At 33.0% G+C, this 19358-nt stretch overlaps 5 protein-coding genes across 5 annotated transcripts; all 5 read right to left on the reverse strand.

The window, feature by feature from the left end:
- Positions 1-38: 38 nt before the first annotated feature.
- LOC120208404 (ethylene-responsive transcription factor 13-like) lies at positions 39-687 on the reverse strand. The gene has a single exon (XM_039207688.1). The coding sequence runs from the start codon at positions 685-687 to the stop codon at positions 46-48; it is 642 nt and encodes a 213-aa protein (XP_039063619.1). The 3' UTR covers positions 39-45.
- Positions 688-2286: 1599 nt separating this feature from the next.
- Positions 2287-2967, reverse strand: LOC120208403 (ethylene-responsive transcription factor 13-like). Its single transcript, XM_039207687.1, has one exon. It carries the CDS (start codon positions 2954-2956, stop codon positions 2312-2314), a length of 645 nt encoding a protein of 214 aa, XP_039063618.1. The 5' UTR covers positions 2957-2967; the 3' UTR covers positions 2287-2311.
- A 3458-nt stretch (positions 2968-6425) lies between these two features.
- On the reverse strand, positions 6426-7810 carry LOC120208481. Its single transcript, XM_039207757.1, has 3 exons — positions 7408-7810; positions 6719-7290; positions 6426-6668 (listed from the first exon to the last, which is right to left on the reverse strand). The coding sequence occupies exons 1-3, from the start codon at positions 7808-7810 to the stop codon at positions 6426-6428; spliced, it is 1218 nt and encodes a 405-aa protein (XP_039063688.1).
- An 814-nt stretch (positions 7811-8624) lies between these two features.
- On the reverse strand, positions 8625-9887 carry LOC120208407 (homeobox-leucine zipper protein HAT3-like). Its single transcript, XM_039207691.1, has 4 exons — positions 9648-9887; positions 9205-9515; positions 9029-9108; positions 8625-8961 (listed from the first exon to the last, which is right to left on the reverse strand). The coding sequence occupies exons 1-4, from the start codon at positions 9799-9801 to the stop codon at positions 8640-8642; spliced, it is 867 nt and encodes a 288-aa protein (XP_039063622.1). The 5' UTR covers positions 9802-9887; the 3' UTR covers positions 8625-8639.
- A 4943-nt stretch (positions 9888-14830) lies between these two features.
- On the reverse strand, positions 14831-16313 carry LOC120208406 (MATH domain and coiled-coil domain-containing protein At3g58370-like). The gene is made up of 5 exons (XM_039207690.1): positions 16158-16313; positions 15779-15948; positions 15425-15716; positions 15182-15348; positions 14831-15028 (listed from the first exon to the last, which is right to left on the reverse strand). The coding sequence occupies exons 1-5, from the start codon at positions 16283-16285 to the stop codon at positions 14874-14876; spliced, it is 912 nt and encodes a 303-aa protein (XP_039063621.1). The 5' UTR covers positions 16286-16313; the 3' UTR covers positions 14831-14873.
- Positions 16314-19358: the final 3045 nt, after the last annotated feature.

Raw genomic sequence — 19358 nt, forward strand, 5'->3', positions numbered from 1 at the left:
ATGGTTGATAATATCGATAATGTATTAAAACAATGGAGAGAATCTTTACAAGTTACTATCGATCATCCTCCGTTTCAATTTGGGAGTTCTATCATCCGACATGAATGACGAAGAGGAAGGCGACTGTGCCGATGACCAAGATGAACAAGGCCCCGGTGACCGCCGCTTGTTATTGGCCACTCTCACCGGCTCCACCTGATCCGAGCCAACAAGGTGGGGAAAATTCAGCTTGGCTTTTGAGCCGCGCATTTGAAAAGCCGCTTTATCGTAAGCCAGTGCAGCATCTTCGGGCGTCTCGTACGTACCGAGCCAGATTCTCGAACCACTCCGTTTGGGATCCCTAATCTCCGCCGCGTATGTCCCCCACGGCCTTCTCCTCACACCCTTATAATGCACCTTCTTCGGCGGCGCGTGAGGTTTACTGAAATTTTCAGTCGCCACCCCAGAAGTCATTTCGGAGCTAGAAAATGAAACATCAGCAGCGGCAGCCTCCGCTGCATCAAATAACTGATCAAAAGTCACCCATCGATCAACATCAATAGAGATTGCATCAGCTTTGGAACAATCCATCAGATCCGATGGAAGTGTAAGTGGATATTGGGTTTCAAAATCATCATCTTCCAAAAGAAACCGATGAATCGAGTCCAAGAGACCAACACCAAATTCTGAAGCAGTTTCGCAGTACATATTTGCTTTGTTAACTGCAACCCGAAAAGGAAACCAACCTGTGACTGTGACTGACTGGGAGACGTGGTTTTAAACTGGAGCTGGATGGCTTGATTTAGTTCCTGTTTGATTATATATACTTTGTGAGTTTGTATTAAACTATCATTAGTATGAGTCCTGGTTTTCGTTAGAGGAAGTTTCTCAGTAATGAGATTGAAGAACATTTTCATCACGTTTTCAAAGTGTGTAAACAAATAACCAAATATGCACATGCTATGTTTTTATTTTTTATTTGCATAATCATCGTCATATGGGCTACGAAGTTTGAATCTGTAATACGTGGAGTTGCTGCTGCACTTAGATTTGTCCTTATTAATTTATTAATTAATTAAGGTCATTAATTAACTGTTGAGCTAACTTATTTAATTGATTGTTAGTTAAAAGAAACATATTTAATTGATTTTGACACCAAAAAAATATGGATAAACTATAAATTTTGATCATTTAATTTTAATCTTATTCCTATTTTGGTCATTAAAATTTAAAAATTTTAATTTAATCATCAATTTGTTACGTGATTCACGTTTTGGTCACTCCTCTCGGCACTCACGCCTATGCAATGTAAAGGATTCTTAGATATCTACAAGGCACAATAGCTTATTGGTTGAAAATCACTAATACCACAAGTTTGTCTGTTACAAGTTTCACTGATACCGACTAGCGGTCTGATGTTAATGATCAGATATATATAATTGAGAATTGAATCTATGCTGGAGGTAAGGTTCAAAGAAACAACAGACGATGTTTTGGTCAATTGTTGAAGCAAAATATCATAGTGCGGCGCGTGCAACGACTAAAATTTTGTGGTTTGAATCTTCACTTAGCGAGTTACATGTTGTACCGAGTAACAAGTCCACAATGTGGTGTGATAACACAAGCGTAGTTGAGGTGTCCGCTAATCCAGCTATGCACTCAAAATTCAAACATATTGAATTGAATTTATTTTTTGTGCAAGAAATGGTTGATGTTATAGTGGCTAAACCTTTGTCATTCATATGTTTTGTCGGTTCTGAAATATGTTATTTGTATCATCTCTGTTGTCTTATCTGTTTTAGGGAAAATTGTTTTTCTCTATTTTTTAATCAATCTGAGGTAAGTATAAGGTAGTATTTGTTCAAATATAACTTTTAACTATTTGACATTGAACGCTCACACCCCTGATATTCCTGATGCTCAATCTCGGAACTTCAAGGAATAACAACAATTACTTTATCACCGAGTACGATAGGTGATCTGAGGAAAGCAATGTGAATGTCTGGAGTTTAGTTAAGGTTGGATTGTAAGATTGGGTTGTTTTCGTTCTAATGGGCGCATGATACTATAATAGGTTGTATATAGTGCATCATTAGCTCTGAGCTTTAATGGAACGGTTAGATAATTAGAAAATTTTGTTAGATCACTAATTGATTCATAAAACTGATGCGTATATGTGCTTTTGGGTCTCATTTGAAATATTACATACTTATTAATAAAATGTATTTAAGTATAATCACTTAATAAAATGTATTCAAGTATAATCACTTAATAAAATGTATTCAAGTATAATCACTCTTTCCCTTCTTTCTCTCTAGGCTTGTTTCAACTATTATTTTAAATCATAACCTTCCGCATCTAAGCTTGCATCCGCCTCAGTGTTACTTTCACTACTCTTCCTCTTCATCGGCATTACCGACGAGCGGCGCCTTGGGCCGACTCTAATCGGCTCCCAACAACAATTAGTTCCAATCAAATGGGGGAAATTCAGTTTGGCCTTAGCCCCATGCATTTCGAACGCCGCTTTATCATAAGCCAATGCAGCATCTTCGGGCGTCTCGTAAGTCCCCAGCCAAATCCTCCTACCTTTCTTCCCACTGTCTCTGATCTCCGCCGCATACTTTCCCCACGGCCTTCTTCTCACCCCTCTAAAAAGCATCCCCCTCAGCTGCTCCGCCTCCGCCTCCACCTGAAAAGAGTTCCCAACAGCTCCGGGCACCGTTTTTAAATCAGTCTCGTTGGGTGCACTCGGGCCGGAGTTCGCCGCCTCACTCAAAGCACTGTAAATCAACATATCCTCGGAATCATTCATCTTTAATGGAAGACCACCCCAACTTTCATTGAAAAAAACGCTACTAAAACTCGAACTTCTGCTATAGCACCGTTCAATAACAGCGTCTGTTGTTGCTGGATAGCGTTGAGGAGATTCAAAGACGTTGAACTCTGAATCCGAGATATTCTCCACATTGCTTTTCATTCCTTCTTGTATGATATTTTTACAGTGTGAGTGGAAGCTTGCTAAGGGTTGTGGTTTTATACGGGGAGGACACGAAAGATACATTTCCATGAATGTTCCTCCTCCTCAGCCATTCAACTTGGACTATCATTTTCATCACATGTTATATGTTTCTTTTACCACCGGAAACTAAATTATTTGTGTACGGAAAACGTGTTTTTCCTTTTATAATGATAAAAACAATGAACAAAATAAAATAAAATATTAAAATTCTTAAATGTTGCATGAATTTGTATGTTGTTCAGATAATGCTTTTGTGTCATGCAGGGGTGGATGTATGTGGTCATGCAGGGGCGGATGTATGTGGCTCCCTATGGGAGCTGCACACTCATTATTTCGAGAAAAGTGTTAAATTATTTTAATTTATTAATGAAAATAGGGGAAAAAAGAAAAATTACATACCCAAAATTTTTAGAATTAAATATTAAAATTTTAGACCCCACTTTTTAATTTATGAATCCGTGTCATGGTTGTTGTCAACGGTGAGTCCACGTCTGCTGTCGCAGTTAGTTGTCGCTGGTGAGTCAAATCTCACCCAATATTTCAACTAAAATGACTGGGTCAAATTATCTCTTTGACTCCGTAGATTTTATCTAAAATGAAAATATACTTAAAATAATGGGTAAATTATACAAATGATCTTTCCGTTATAGAGCATTTCTTTGTTAAGTCCCTTAATTATTAAAAGTTATAAAACGATCTCCTGACTATATTATTATTTTGTTCTCTAGCTATTAAAAAGTAACAAAATGATTATTTATTCATATGTTCCAAGCTCTTTCTTTTCCGTTAAAAAATTAAAAACCGTCTAAGCTGGACGTTAATTTGTTGACTGTGATACAATAAAATTTGATCCCATATTCGTTTGAGTTATATTTTGTGGATAAAATGATCTCCTGACTATACCATTATTTTGTTCCTCGGCTATTAAAAGTAACAAAATGTTATTTGTCTACCTCAGACAATTGTCAATTTTTAACGAAAAGGACGAGTTTAGAACATAAGAATAGTCATGTAATTATTTTATATATTTTAATAATCAGGGGACTCAACAAAATAATAACTTATAGTTGAAGGTTCATTTAATTACTTTTAATAATCGAGAAACTCAACAAAAAAAAAACGATCGAAAACTATTTTTATACTTTATCCTAAAATAATGTATTCAAATCGAAGTTAACTTGGTTTGTTTAACATTCTAATTTAATAAATAGATTTCTATTTAAATTTAACTATAAAAATTAAACATGATTTTCCTAGTCAGTTGGGAATGCTTTTGCCAAGGGAAAAGTAATTTTCCACCTCATAAGAAATGCTAAATATCTAAAATTTAATTTAAAATCATGGTTGGAGAAATAATTTTTAACCCAACCAAATTAAAATTTATAGATTTTACGGTGGATAATCACTTTTGACATGAAATTATACTTTTATCCTCAATTATTTAATTTTTATTAGTTTTTAAATTAATACATATACATACATAATTATTTATTAACTATTTTTATGAACGATCAAATTATCTAATTTGAAATATTTTCATTGAATACAAAATAATGTATTTTTTTATACTTCATAGTATTAATGAGTTAAAATAAAACATTTTTATATTTTTATTATAATTTAAATTTATATATTTTAAATATCATATTATTAATAAATGTAAATATAATGAAAACTTTATATTTTTAATTTATATTATAATATTTAAAATAAATATTTTATCTTTCTAAAATCACTTTTTAATAGTAATCTCAAACATTTAAATTTTAAATTTTACTTTTTAAAAAATACTTCTAATTTTTTTTTCACTTTGCAAAAGTAATACTAAATTGGTCTGATCAAGCAAAATCCATCGACTGGGCATGAACCAAGAAAATTAAGTGAGATTTCCATTTAAACATTAAAATATATTTTCTGGAATAAAAAAATACAAACTTGGAAGACTAAACCTGTATTGGTTCAGTTTATTTAAGGCTTATATCATAAACAAGTACTTAAAAGTATATTTTTTTTTTCATTTCAGTATCTAAAGTATTTTTTTTGGTCGAAATAAATACTTAAATTATTTTATATCAAAATAGGTACCTAAACTATTTAAACTTTTTCATTTAAGTTCTAAAAAAATTGACATGTGACATTATTTAAAGAATACTTTAAGTACTTGGATGAAAAAATTTGAATACTTTAGATACCTATTTTGATTAAAAAAATACTTTAAGTACCTATTTTGATCCAAAAAAATAACTTTAGGAACTTATTTTGACCAAAAATTCCTTTAGGTACTTAAATAAAAAAGAGGACATACTTTAAGTACTTATTCGTTATATAAGCCTTTATTTAATAAATAATTTTCTATTTGATGAGATTTTCTTCTAAATATTAGACCAATTTTTTTCAAAAAAAGGAGCATTTACAAACATGGAACACTTTCCTAATCTTACACGACTAAACATTTAGCAGTAAAATTGAAGCATTTTCATGCAACGCCGAGCCATTGCCAACCAATTTCACCAAGCATGCTTCCACGATCTCTATGCCTCAGGAAAGATATGAAAACTAAACTTGTTCTCCATCCTCTCTTCCATGACCCTCTCAACTTTCGAGTCAAACCGGAATCAAATATTAAATAAAATACCCCTTTCTCTGTACTAACCGAACCGAAAATGAAAAAAAAAACACAAAATGAACACAATGCAGTTCGTAAAAACAAAACTTGAAAAGTTTACACAAAAAAGCTCCATTTTGCAAGTTTTAAACATTAAAATTTTCTATTTTTCTAATAAACAATAACATGGTGGTGGTTGGTTTGAATTTTTTATATAATAATTAATTTTAAAAAATTAATAATTGAACATATTGAGTGATCTCAATTGTTAAAGAAAAAATAATTATTCTTAAAGGTTTTTGATCTGAGCAGCTGAGTTTACAAGATGTGTATGTATTGTCAATGACTAAAAAATATTATGAACATATATTATCTTGTAACTATGTACTAATTTATAAAATTTTAAAAATAAAGATAAATTATTAATAGAAAAATATAATGACAATGTCTGCATTATATGGGAATTTGAAAATATTTATTAAATATTTGGATTTGAATAGTGGTTATAGTTATGAATTTCAAAGCTTTTGTTATTTTTAATCATTTGACAATAAACTCTTAAATACCCTACAATTGCTGGTATTCGAATCCAAATTCAATTTTCTTTTACTAGTAAAATCACAGTTGCCGAGCATATTGTTATGGTCATCTCATTCTCATCCGTATCTAAAGTAAAACTCAATGAAATTATTCAAGACACGTTCTAATAACTGAATATATGGTTCTGCATAAATTTGATCAAAGGAAGAGAGAGAGTTCTTATTTTCAAATTCCAACTATGTAAGACATGATAGAATAACAAATAATTCTCATCTGAAAAAATTACCATGTGTTGAGCCCTTTTAGTGAATCAATTGATGTTCTTTGAAGCCTAATCTGCTCTCTGAAATTGGCTATGAACTCACCAGCCTTCCTATCAACCTCATAACTATCACTTTCAGCTACACTCAAAGTCCCGGCCATGGTTTCTTCATCCGAATTCACCGACCTCGAATACTCTGGTTGTTCTCGGTTCTGGTTCTTGGAAAATGTTGGGTTTTGTATGTCAGAGTTACTTCCAAGATGCTGCCTTTTGAACCCAACTGAGAGATTATAACGTCGGAATTTCAGCTCACTTTCACCTCTGCTATTGCCACTATCTCTAAAGGCCCGAAACGGCTTTCGTTTGAGGAAGCTTTAGAGGGAGCCACAGGCTTTGCATCAAATTTCAGGGCATAGCCTGAAATCCATTCTTTAGTACCACTTGATGAATCATCCTTTTTGTTGTCACTGAATTCCTTCAATTCATTGGAAATCAGTGACTTCGATGAACTAGAATGTGAGGGCGATAAGCTACTCGGTGAATGTGGACTGAGTTCGAAATGGAAAGACCGTGATTTGATTGATTGAAACTGAGTTTCATCAACCGAGAGAGGCCTAAAATGAGAAAGCCGAGTGGCACCGCCGCCAACTCTTTGTCTCATCCTTACAGATCTCGGCCGCCAAGGGATCGGCGAACCCAAAACATCACTCGCATTATACTTCCCTTCCAAACTTCCAAACCCTAAATCACCAGACTTCTCACCTTCTAACTTATCAGAACTATTTAACGAATCCACCGCACTTGCACCAGAGAACTCACTTGATCCATTGCCAAATTCAACCCTGGATTTTAAGCTCCAAACAGGCAACCCCAAGGGTTTATAATCTACAAACGAACCCAATTCACAATGGGGTTGAGCCAACACAACCATGGGTTCCCCTTGAACATGCTTTGAACTCCAAGCTTGAACAACATTTTCCACTTAAGGGTTCTCAAAGATACCATTTTTAACATTAAAAGAACCAACTTTACCCTGTGCACTATAGTACACGGAATGATCAAAATCATCTTCAAAAACAGATGAAAAATGGGAAATTCCATAAGCATACGAGTGAGAATCATCATGACTAACATTATCAGCATTTGATCTACGACCAAACAAGCCATAAGAAACGGCAACGCCAATGAACAAAAGATGGAGAAGTTCCCAAAACTTGTTGAGCACTTTCTGGTTGATGAAACCTGGAGCTTGGGAAGGGAACAACGGCATTGCAATGAGAAAGGAAGTGAAAAACAGGAACTTACCAAGAAAGCGGCGCGTGTAGTTATTACTACTATTGTTTCTGTGTATGGTGTTAGCCTTTGTGGAGGGTCTGGTCGTGAAGGGAGGGTATGAATCCGCCATTATTAAAGGATAAAAGCTTCTCTGATTCAGCTTGTTTTGTTGGGTTTCTCTTCCTTCTTTTTGGTCAAAACGAGGATAAAAGAGGACACTTAACGATACTTCGATTGGTGGAAGAAAGGAAGACTTCAGAACCAAGGAAATAATAGTTCGGTTGCAAAGAGAGTAAAGTTGATTTAAAATAAGAAGTTAAGAACACAAACTTTGGCCTTTTACAATGACGTTACATACATTGACGCTCCCTTATTGAGTTATTGGTGGGTGGTACTTTTATCCTTTGTAAGATGGGTAATTTTTTTAATCTTTATGAATATTTCTATTTGTTGAAATTTGATATCATAAGGATAAGAATTATGAGTTGGTATATGTCTAGAATTTTTTTTTCTTCACGATTTCAAGGTTTTAAATGATTAATCTGGATCGATTGGTGTCGTACATCTGATTTTGATAGGTGATTCTCCTGACATAAATTTCATGTCTTGTTTAAGCAAAATCAAGTTGTTTTTCATTTGAATTAATATATGTTTGTAAATCTTTTTAATTATTAATAAAGATATTTTAATGTTTTTAAATTAAGAACAAATGCAATTTCGCTAGCAAATAATAGCGAAGGAATATGGTTAGAATTTGCATCTTTTAATCGATCGTAAAAATACATTGCTGAACATTCTCTTATCAAATGTTATATGTATAGGACATAAATGGTTTCGTGAGGAGTACATTGTTCCTTAAGATCCATGAGAACTTGAGACACAGCTGATTTTGGGATATGCATGCTTCGTTCCCTTGTGGACACTATTTTGATGGTATCTGTTCTCCAAACATATTCAAACTACGATCCAGAATCAGGGGCATTGAATGATGGACGAGTAATCGGCAATGGCAATGCAGCCCAAGGACTAATGGGCACCGATATTTGACGACCGGGACTCGGATGATGATGCTTTGGGGTAGAGGCGGCACAAGATACACGTCCACAAGAAGGGCACATGGTGAGTGTTGTTGGAGGGTTGATGTGCATGTTAAGCTGTGGAGAGAGTTTTAATGCTCTAAGCTCTTGCACTTCCTTCTGCAACCTTCTGTTTTCCTCTGTCAGGTTGTCGCAACATCGTTTTAGATACTCGCAGTCAGCTTCCGTCCGCTTCAACTTTGTCCTGTGCGAGCACCAAAGAAAATGCTTAATTGTAACCTACACAATTAATTAAACAATGATCAACTTACCTTGCTCTTCTGTTCTGGAACCAAACCTCCACTTGCCTAGGCATCAGGTTCAGTTTCATTGCCAGTGCCAACTTTTGCTTCTGTTTTAGAAGCACACAAAACCACACGACGTTTCACTACAAACATCGAATTCTTAAACTGTCTATATTCACGAAAATGCAAAATGATTAACTAACCGGATTAAGGGTGCTGTGTTCCTTAAAGGTTTCTTCAAGCACCAACGACTGTTCCTTTGAAAGCCTAAGCTTCTTCCTCGAGGCATGATCATCGTCGCCGCCGCCATCTTCATCGTCACTGGAAGGAGGGCATGAGGGTCGCTCAGCCTCGGTTTCATCACCCGCAGGGTCTCTCTCATTTCTCTTCCCACTTATGCTAGAAACGGTGCTGTTGGGCGAGGAGATCCCTCCTTCCTCCTCGCATTCAGCCGTTGCCGGTGCTCGGTTCACATCAATTCCACCAAGAACCGATCTTGTGTCCAACTCTCGATTTGCATGCATATGATTAATCACAAAAGGCTAAAAAAAATGTACCCCATTGGCAACATAACGTCAACAAAACGTCAGATTTCAGAATAATAAGAGTTCATGTAACCAAGAAACAGAACAAATATTAGAAATACCAGAAGACGGAAACAGCTTATTCCAAATGTTCTGCTGCTGAACGTTTTGCATGCAGGGTGAAGCAAAAGGTATGATATTTAACTTCAAAGAAGGTTGATTCTGACCACATCCCAAGCTCAAACTTAACCCCAAACCATCATTTTTATGCCCCATATCTTATTTTGTCTGTCCTTTTTTCCTCCTACTTTCTGGTGTTTCTCCCTTGTGTGTTTGGTTTATGAGAAAAAGCAAAACAGAAAAGAAGTGCAGGACATGGCTAGAGCATTAACAGTCTTTGGGTTTTGGTGCAGCACAAGGGTGAAAGGATGGGACAACATATATAGAGATAAAACAGAGCCAGAGAGAGAGAGAGACGGGCAGAGATTCAAATCATGACTTATGTCAGTGACCATATTGGCTCAATCATGATTTTATTTAACCCTTTTTCTTTCTTGGCTCAGCTTGCACTTGCATGAATCAACGCAACGCTAGTTTAATATACCATTCAACCATGAATCAGCTCTAAACCGTGGTTTTAGAAAATCACGCTAGCTAGCTAGCTACACTTAGAAGGATGTGTAATTTGTAATGTTAAGGGTCTTGGAGAGCTTTTGTTTATCGCGATGAATGGATTTGGGGTCATAGCAAAAGCTGGTGTAATCCCCCCAGATGCTGGGACCACGATCATTTGAAAATCCGTCGGATATGATTTGATATGATAGTAAATCAAGCGCACAGCAATCTCTTACTCGCATAGTTCTTCCCCCAAGTAGTCCTTGGATGGGGCCCGTGAGTAGCATTTCACCTGCATGCCTCCACCAAATCACGAGGCTAATCAATTTGCGGGGTCAGCACTGTTGACTTGCTTGTCTCAAGGCCAGCGAACGCGTACGGGCTTATTTAATTTTGGAGATTTTTCCCTACATCGAAAAGCAGGAGAGTCATGTGATTTAGAAAGATATCATATCATATTATATGTCTTTTAAAAAGAAACTAATAATCTCGTGATAAAACACGTTTAAAATATACTGGATTATAAACAATTGATCCTTCATTAATATAAACTTTATTTCTTATTTATTGTTCTCGTTATCCTTTCACTTGGTTTAAGTTTCCAAACCAATCATTCAACTGAGATATGTAATCTGATATAATATAATTAGTACCGGCAAAGTCCTGCTTTAATCAAATCTTTGTCATAAGGAAACAAAATATTTACCTTTAATGATTCTGTGATTTACTCGTGTGATGCGAGCTTTTACATCAAATCCCCCACTTATTTTCTTTTCATCATTATGCAATGCATTGCATTTGCATACAGCGGGAGAAGAGTTTGGAGTTTAGGATATGTCAGGCTGAGGAGGGAAGGGTGGAGGTTACGTGGGATAGTATCCTGAACCCACTGCATCATCATGTGATGTATATACCGCATGTCGACATATGGTCCGCGTGATCCTGTAAATGCGAGTCTCGCTTTCTGGCCTCTTCAGAGTTGATATTAGAATGGTCAGATGAGTCGGATTGAATTTTCAATCCATCCTTTTGAAAATTAAAATCTTCACCCGCACTCAAATTGTCTCGAGTTTAGCAGTCTACTCCACCCAAACCGGATTAACTTTTAAAAGTAAAACCCATACTCGGCTAAATTCAATTCCATCTGAATAGGTATATTTTCAAATTTATTAAATAAGACAGAGAATCTATTAACAAATAATATAAAAATATTATTATAATTATTTTTAAATATATAAAAAGTTATATTAATATCTCAAGCTAGATCATATTGATTTTATTACTTTAAATCTAACTCGGTCGTATCTTATGAATTTTATTTAACAGAATTAAATTAAAACTTTTCAGATTCAAGTAAAATGTCTATCCCTAATTCAAGTCGTCTAGCACACCCTTGTCTACAAACTCTCTTGCCAAACAACATGTATAAATGCTCTCCAGGCTAATCAAAGTATCGAAGCTTTAAATGATTTATTTCTTTCTCACAGGGACGTATATAAGAATTTATGTTAGAAGTTACGAATTTAAAAAAATTATTTTAGAACATTAAAGATGTGAAATTATAAAAAATTAAAATGTATAAAATTAGATAATCAATAAAAATACAAAAAATATATATATAAAATTTCTAGAAATACAATTACACCCTCAGTACATGCATTTTTAGTATATCATTAAGGGCTTATATAAGCCTATTGAAGTGTTGAGTTAAGATAAAGCTTTTGTAAATTTTTTTCCAATTTAGTAAAAACTTTATTTCTCTTTTATTTATTCTCTTCGTAAACTATTACCATTGGTTCCTTGTCCACATTTAACTGTCGTCGTTACATGCTTGATTCCATTGTTTTGGAGCATGATATCTTCCACTCATTTTACCCACTTGCTTGCAAAATTGTCAACCATAATTCTCTTGAAAGTTATAATAAATAGAAAGATGTCTTATTCTCAGTGAACTCGCCATAAAGCACACACAGTGGATCAACATGATCCTATATTTGAGTGACAATCTGTTACGAACAGTTGACCAAGCAACACAAGCATGCCTTGGAATACAAGGACTTTTCTTGATTACTTTACACCAAGAGACAATGGGATTCCCAAATTTTACCCACTTCGTAAACACTCTCAAAACCACCAAACATGGGAATTAGACTCCCCATCTTCTAAAGTTTTCCCTAAGCACATATATGTCACATGCTATCATTTTTTTACAAATTTTGTGTCTACGATGTTTGTTAAAATGATTATTTTTTAAAAATATTTTAATTTGAATATTTTAATTTTTGGTCAAAATATCCGAATACAATTATTTGACTAACAATCAAGACATTATACTTTTGTGACATTATCACGTGTGTTTACTGGAGAAATGACATGTAATACGTTACCAAAATTGATGACATAGTATATGTAATGTTATCCAAAGTGATAGGTAAAGTGATGATATTATATATGTGACGTTACCGAAAATGATGATAAGATATATGTCATATCATCCAAAATGATGACATGATAGGTATCACACCACTAATTAAATACATGTAGAAATGCTAAGTCGATAACATATGTTGACATTTATTCAACTAATATTTTTCAACAAACAGTGATTATTTTGATAAAAAAGAAAAACTTTACGAGGCTAAAAAAACTTCACAAATAATAGAGGTCCAAGGTACCATTTTGGATAAATATTGAGGGTTAGTTTTGTCATTATGTCATATTTAAAATGTAAAAAATAAAAAGAAATATGGAAATCCAGTAAATAACCTTTTGGCAGCTTGTTCGTGAATATAAAAAAAAATTAGACACACATTTGTTCGTTTATTAAATGAACATAAAAATATTATTCATATTCATTTATTTAATTTAGTAAACGAACATAAACAATTTATAAACTATTCACGAATAGTTCATTGAACGTTATGTTCATTTACACACTTATCCTAGTATGCCTTCTCAATGGAACTTTGATGCTATGGACTCGGTAGGATAGTCCTAACTCCTACGTTAGTTAGGAGCGCTAATATTAGAAAAATTATAGTGGAAAGTGATGCTAAGGCCATTATTATTAGGACAATTTATGGATAGTTAATCGTATTGTTTAGCCTAAACGATCGGTAAATTGTTATAATAAATATAAGATTTTTCTAACCGCACGTAATCTAACCGTTAAGAAATAATTAACTGCTAACGGTTAAATGTTATTAACAGTTCAATTACAGGTTAACATACTGTTAACCTATTATAATTATTTGTCAATTTTTTTATAATTTATACAACAAAAAAATATAGCACTTAACATATACTTACACCGGTGTAAGTGAATAAAAAAAAGTGTAGTACTTAACACATACTTACACCTCTGTAATTAAATAAAATAAAAAATATAACACTTAACACATACTTACAACGGTATAAGTATTTACATCTCTCAATATCTTAGTACCTAACAATAGACACTTAATTATATTGGTGTAAATATGTTTTTGTATTTTTAAAGAAATAAAACATTTAAAATAATATATATATATATATATATTAAGTTATTTGTGTATAAATTTTATTAAATATATATATAAATCAGAAGCAATAGAAAATTATTTTAAGTTATTTGTGTAAATATATAATAAATTCTAAATTTAATTTATTAACAGTTAACCGTTTATCAAAATGTATGATCGTAACTTTAATCATTAACCATCAAGTTTAGCGGTTTGATAAACCGAAACCGTTTAGTATTAACGGTTTGATTAAATAATATGTTAAATATAACTGTTATACCAGTTAACGGTTATATTTAACGGTTCCAGATTTTTCTTAACACCCCTATTTATTATTATGATGTCGAACCATTAACCCCTTACTATGTAGTTTGATACGTGATTGCAGGATACTCCTTGAGCACTTCGAGCGCAACCAACTGAAGCACACATTCATAGGGAACCCACAAGGATAGGAAGTGGTATGAAAAACCCTGCTTTTGTTTCATTTTCTGATTAAAAGAAAATAGTATCAATCGACATTAACTAAAGAACGAGCACAGATTCTTCTTCTTTGTCAGTTTCATTATCTCAATCCGCACTGTTAGCAAACAAACCAGGGGAAGAAAAAGATTCTCATTAAAGTAGCTAGTTTGCAATATTAGTAACACAAGGCTGGCCACGTGATTGCAGAAATTGTGTATGAATAAAAAAAGGGATTTGTAAGAATAAAATATTGCTCTTTGCGTACTTCATTAGGTAATGCAAGGGCGTGTTCCTTATTTTTTTCTTCTATTGTATGAAAATATAAATATATAATCGGAATATAAATTATAACAGGGATTCGAATTCATCAAACGAATTCAACTGTAAAATGGAATATTACTATTAACAAATTTGCATGACGTACGTGCATCGTTATTAATTAAAAAAATTCTGATTGTCGAAAAAAATTTAATTATGAAAGCAACAATCTTCATAATGCCACTTGAGTTTTAACACATTAAAGAAATACGTGAGAAGTTTTGGTCATCGCCTATAAACAGATAAGTGAAGTCAATGGTAAAGAGAGATTTGAGAAGTTTCATGGTTGCTGCACTAAACAGACAAAGTCAAATGTTCTGAACAAACAAATTACTAAAATTTACTTTTATTAATACAACACAGTGAAAAGAAATATTTATTACGGCATTACATAATCGATCATTATAGTATAATTAGAACAGAACGTACAAAGTAAATAGTAATCAACTACTAATGGGAGGACTTAGTCACAGAAATGAGGGTAATTTTAGCTTCAATGATCAAAGTATCGTTCATAACGAATCCCTTGGATTTTTCATGCAGGTCACCTAGCCGTACTACGTCATAACCCCATGATTTGTTTGCGACCGAGAACCACTTTTTTCCTGCAAAAATAGAAGGTGATGATCCTATAATGTAATTTGTAACCTTAACACTAAAAGAAAACTGTGTACATAAAAATGTTAACAGAATCCTTATAAGCTGGTCACTATATTTTTTATGGACGGACACACATATATAGAGTTTTGAAGTTGTACCTGATTTTTGAGCATGTTGATCTCGTCGTTGATCTAGTACCCGTATGGTATATTGTGCATATACTGTTCCTTTAGGTGGAAGATTATCAGAATCAGATAAAATTATATAAACTGAGAGCCAATCGCCCTTTGTATCCCCATTACCTTCTGGGTAAACCCTAAGGTTCCTGCAGGAATCAATACAGGTATAAATAAAATAGGTTGTATATGTCAAACATGATTTTTGGGAAATGAAGAACGTACCATTTTCTTCCTCCAACGGTGAAGGGTTTAGAGAGATAACTAGTCTCTTTGAGTGTGGAGAACTTCTCCAGGTTCCAAGTAAGAGTAGAACGGTCAGGGTTTTTAATCATGGAAAGACACTCACTTTTACCGCATGGTTTAATAACGAAAATTTCAGCTCCAAATTCGCAGGAGCCATTGCAGAGATATCCATAATTGCTTGTATTTTTCAAAGTTTCCAGGGAGATTAACTTGGAAAATCCCCATTCGGTCTTCATTTCATGAAAACGTTTTATTCTTTTGTCACCAGAATCTACAAAATTCAACTCCGGATGAACTAGTTTCATAAGTAAAAGAAAGAAGAAGCTATAATACCTTGGACTGTCAAGTAGTTGTTTTCTTTCTGGTCAAATACAAATAATTTGAACTCAGCATTAACTTCCCAACGTTGAGGCAAAGATTTTGTTTCTTCAATGGCTAAATAGAGAGAAATAAAGTCTTTCCCATTGCTTTTTGCGTTTCCATTTGGGTAGAGAACCATCCTCCTAGCAACCATGAATGACTAGGTTAGCACTAAATTCATCGGTAAACTGGGACGAATCCATGATTTTATACTAGGGAAGAAAATAAATTAACGATATATATATATATATATATATTATAAAAAAAAATTGAAATTTTAAGAGGAGCAACCTCGCTCGAAGTCCACCCAAAGCAAGAAGCTATTGTGATCACTGATAGAGTTGATACGTACCATTTATAGCCACCAGCTTCAAAAATACCAGATTCAATTTTTTCAACCTTGGTATCCGACAGTAAGGAGAATCCTTCTATTTTGAACGAGTAATGAGCCGGTGGAATCTCCCTTGTGCATCTTTCCATATCTGGACAGTTGAAGAACAACACGAAAAAACACCCACCGCTGTTGCCTGTTGGTGCTATACCTCAAGAACTGCAGAAATTGTTCTCCACTGCAGAGAAAAGTTTTACAAATGGCTATGAACTTTTAAAGGACTATATATAGAAATACAAACTTTTGTTGGCTATGAATCATGAACAAATAATTGTATTAAAAAAAAGGCATCATGCTATGGGTATTTTTTAAATTAAAAATAACAAGTTGACTTTAAAGCAAATTTTATATTGAAAAATAAATAATCCATCTTCGAAATAAAAAATGGATAATTTTTTTCGCTGAGTCCAGTAGTTGTGAAATTTAACAAATAAAAGGATTAGGTAAGTATGAAAATAACAATTGAAGACACCAGATTTTGTCCTATCAATCGAGGAGTCTTCATGTAACCAATAAATAAGAGTTGGATTAGGACTCAAATACTAGTCTAGAATAGAGTTGGATTAGGACTCAAATACTAGTCTAAAATAGGATTTTTTAGTACTATAAATAAGCCTTGTAATTACCACACCAGAACACATAGGAGTTACACAAAAGGAATGCCAGAAAAATACAATCATAGAAAAAGTGATTTCGAGGCTATTGTAAACGATTCGAAGTAATAAAGGTGAAAGCTTTTTTTTTACCTTTCGTTTGTTTCTCTTTACTCTTCACTTACATACGTTGTTAATCGCATTTTCTTTGCTTGAGAACCCCAAAGACAAATGTTTTAGCCGAAGACCTGAAGGGAGTTTTTCGAAACTTTGATTTCAGATCTACGTTCCTCAGAGGCTATTTCGCAAAAACAAATTACATTTTTGGAGTGAGAATACGGAAATCTATAAAAAAATGATATTTTTTTAATTTTTGCCGGTTTTAATCTTCAATGTTCTTTAACATTTGTCCACTGATTTAGCTTTTATTTCAATTTAATCTCCTACTAATATCATATATGTTTACTTATATTTCCATTATTATTATTTTTTATTTCATTTATACTTTATTTTTTATTTATATATTATATATATATATATATATACTTTGATTTTCATATTCTTTATAATTTCTTTTATTTTTTTTAATTATTACTATTATTTTTTTTATTTTAATACTTATTATTATTATTATATTTTTATACATTGTTTATAAATTGTTATATATATATATATATATATATATATATATATATTCATATAACTAGTATTATTACTATTTATTTTTGCTATTAACATATATATTTATATTTTTATAATTATCATTATAATTGATATTACTATTTTACTTTTAATTTATATTTTTTTATTTATTTTATGTGATTGTTTTTTTTTCATTTATTTTTTATTTTCTTTGTATTTTTTCTCATTATTTTTATTGTTGTTTTTTTATTATTAGATTCATTACTTCATTCTTTTTTCTTATTTATTTTTACTTTTACTTCTTTTATTTTCTTATTTTTTTAATCTCATTTTGTTTATTCGTGTTATTTATGTGTTTTCTTTGTTTTATTTATTTACTTTCATTGTCTTTTTCCTCTAACCTGTTTCTCGTCTTTTTTAAATGGGATATTTTCAAATCGAATTAGGGTAAGTAATTTTGGATCGTAATTTTGCATTTTGAGTTAAACTTTCAATTTTCTTACTTAATGACAACTGGAAATTACGTAGTACCGAAAGGGCAGTTCAAGGGTGCTAACCCTTCCTTGACTGTAACCGACTTCCGAATCCGACATATCTCTGGTAAGACGCATATCAGATAAGAAATAAGGTATCCGATCAACCCGCTTTTCGTAAAGTAAATGATCGGTAGCGACTCCCAATTTATTTAATTCACGTTGAAGTCCAATTTCGGGACCCAACCGAAACACGGTTACGACAAGAATATTTAAAATGCGGCTTGAGTTTTGACATATTAAAGAAAGACTTGAGAAGTTATGGTCATTGTACAAACAGGTAAGTGAGGTCAATAATACAACTGTAATCGCCACTTAACACTCTGGCTTAGCTTTCCAATATCCATGCCCTGGATTATTTAATTATCAACACAAGATAGATTTCAGAGGACACAACTTCACGTATAAAAGAGACATATTAATTCTAGCCCCAGGGGAAGACAACTCGACATGGTTGACTTTGACTTTGTTGATGATATATGTGATTTTGGACCATCGAATATTTATTTTATTTCTGATCAAAAACAAATAATTTGATCTCATGATTTATTTCCCAACGTTGAGACAAATGTTTTGTTTATGTTGGAAGGAGGTGGAAGAAAAATAATTAAAAGAAGAAACGCTCTTAGAAAAAAACTATAAATTGAAATCATTATCTTATATTGTTTTATTATAAACAATCCTTTATAATTCAGATAGAGACGGTAGACAGAAACAGACGTACCAATGAATATATAGAAATTAAAAAATATATAAAAATTCTCAGATTATATAAAAATTTAAAAAAAAAATCAGCATTGATAATATAAGAATACACAAATTCATATTTTTTTTCACCAGGAAACTCACCTACGTTATCAAAAAAATTTCAAGGGTATGTAACGTATAATTCATGAGTAAAATGACAGTTAACTGCATGAGAAATTCTCAGCCCCTTTTTCTCCAATAAAATGCTGTACCTTTTCATCAGAGGCGTGGATGAGGGTGTGAAGGAGGGGCGCCGCGCAGGGCTCCAAAAAATAGGGGTCTCGTCGAGTATATCTATAGTGACGTTTTTTCAATAAACGCCACTATAGATGAATCTATTGCGGTGTTTGTCAAAAAAATTCGCTATTGTTGCGGCTTTTATTGAAAAACGCCACTATAGATGGACCTATTGCGGCGTTTGTCAAAAAGCACCACAATTGTTGCTCCGAAATCGAATATATCTAAAAAATAGGAGGCCTTTTATAAGAATTTGTACAGGACCCCCGACAACCTAGCCACGTCCCTGCTTTTCATCTAGAAGGAGAAGTCGTTTCGTTGAATTTATTACTCTTCTCAGCATTCATTTCCCAGCGTCAATGTTGAAAGATCAAATTTCAAAGATGGAATTAGTCAGTGATGTTCAGAAC

The sequence above is a fragment of the Hibiscus syriacus genome, unplaced genomic scaffold, assembly GCF_006381635.1.
Source record: "Hibiscus syriacus cultivar Baekdansim isolate YM2019G1 unplaced genomic scaffold, ASM638163v2 tig00016563_pilon, whole genome shotgun sequence".
In the NCBI taxonomy this organism is placed as follows: domain Eukaryota; kingdom Viridiplantae; phylum Streptophyta; class Magnoliopsida; order Malvales; family Malvaceae; genus Hibiscus; species Hibiscus syriacus.

What these genes read in the sequence shown, in the direction of transcription:
- LOC120208404 (XM_039207688.1), bottom strand. Translation starts at nt 687, where the DNA reads ATGTACTGCGAAACTGCTTCAGAATTTGGTGTTGGTCTCTTGGACTCG.
- LOC120208407 (XM_039207691.1), bottom strand. Translation starts at nt 9,801, where the DNA reads ATGGGGCATAAAAATGATGGTTTGGGGTTAAGTTTGAGCTTGGGATGT. An exon ending in TAAGCTGTTTCCGTCTTCTG is followed by an intron (nt 9,516 to 9,647) that starts GTATTTCTAATA and finishes ATATGCATGCAA; the next exon opens with ATCGAGAGTTGGACACAAGA. An exon ending in AACACAGCACCCTTAATCCG is followed by an intron (nt 9,109 to 9,204) that starts GTTAGTTAATCA and finishes CTTCTAAAACAG; the next exon opens with AAGCAAAAGTTGGCACTGGC.
- LOC120208481 (XM_039207757.1), bottom strand. Translation starts at nt 7,810, where the DNA reads ATGGCGGATTCATACCCTCCCTTCACGACCAGACCCTCCACAAAGGCT. An exon ending in TTCTTTTAATGTTAAAAATG is followed by an intron (nt 7,291 to 7,407) that starts GTATCTTTGAGA and finishes GTTCGTTTGTAG; the next exon opens with ATTATAAACCCTTGGGGTTG. An exon ending in TGGCAATAGCAGAGGTGAAA is followed by an intron (nt 6,669 to 6,718) that starts GTGAGCTGAAAT and finishes TTCAAAAGGCAG; the next exon opens with CATCTTGGAAGTAACTCTGA.
- LOC120208406 (XM_039207690.1), bottom strand. Translation starts at nt 16,285, where the DNA reads ATGGAAAGATGCACAAGGGAGATTCCACCGGCTCATTACTCGTTCAAA. An exon ending in ACCGTTGGAGGAAGAAAATG is followed by an intron (nt 15,349 to 15,424) that starts GTACGTTCTTCA and finishes TGATTCCTGCAG; the next exon opens with GAACCTTAGGGTTTACCCAG. An exon ending in TCAACATGCTCAAAAATCAG is followed by an intron (nt 15,029 to 15,181) that starts GTACAACTTCAA and finishes CTATTTTTGCAG; the next exon opens with GAAAAAAGTGGTTCTCGGTC.
- LOC120208403 (XM_039207687.1), bottom strand. Translation starts at nt 2,956, where the DNA reads ATGAAAAGCAATGTGGAGAATATCTCGGATTCAGAGTTCAACGTCTTT.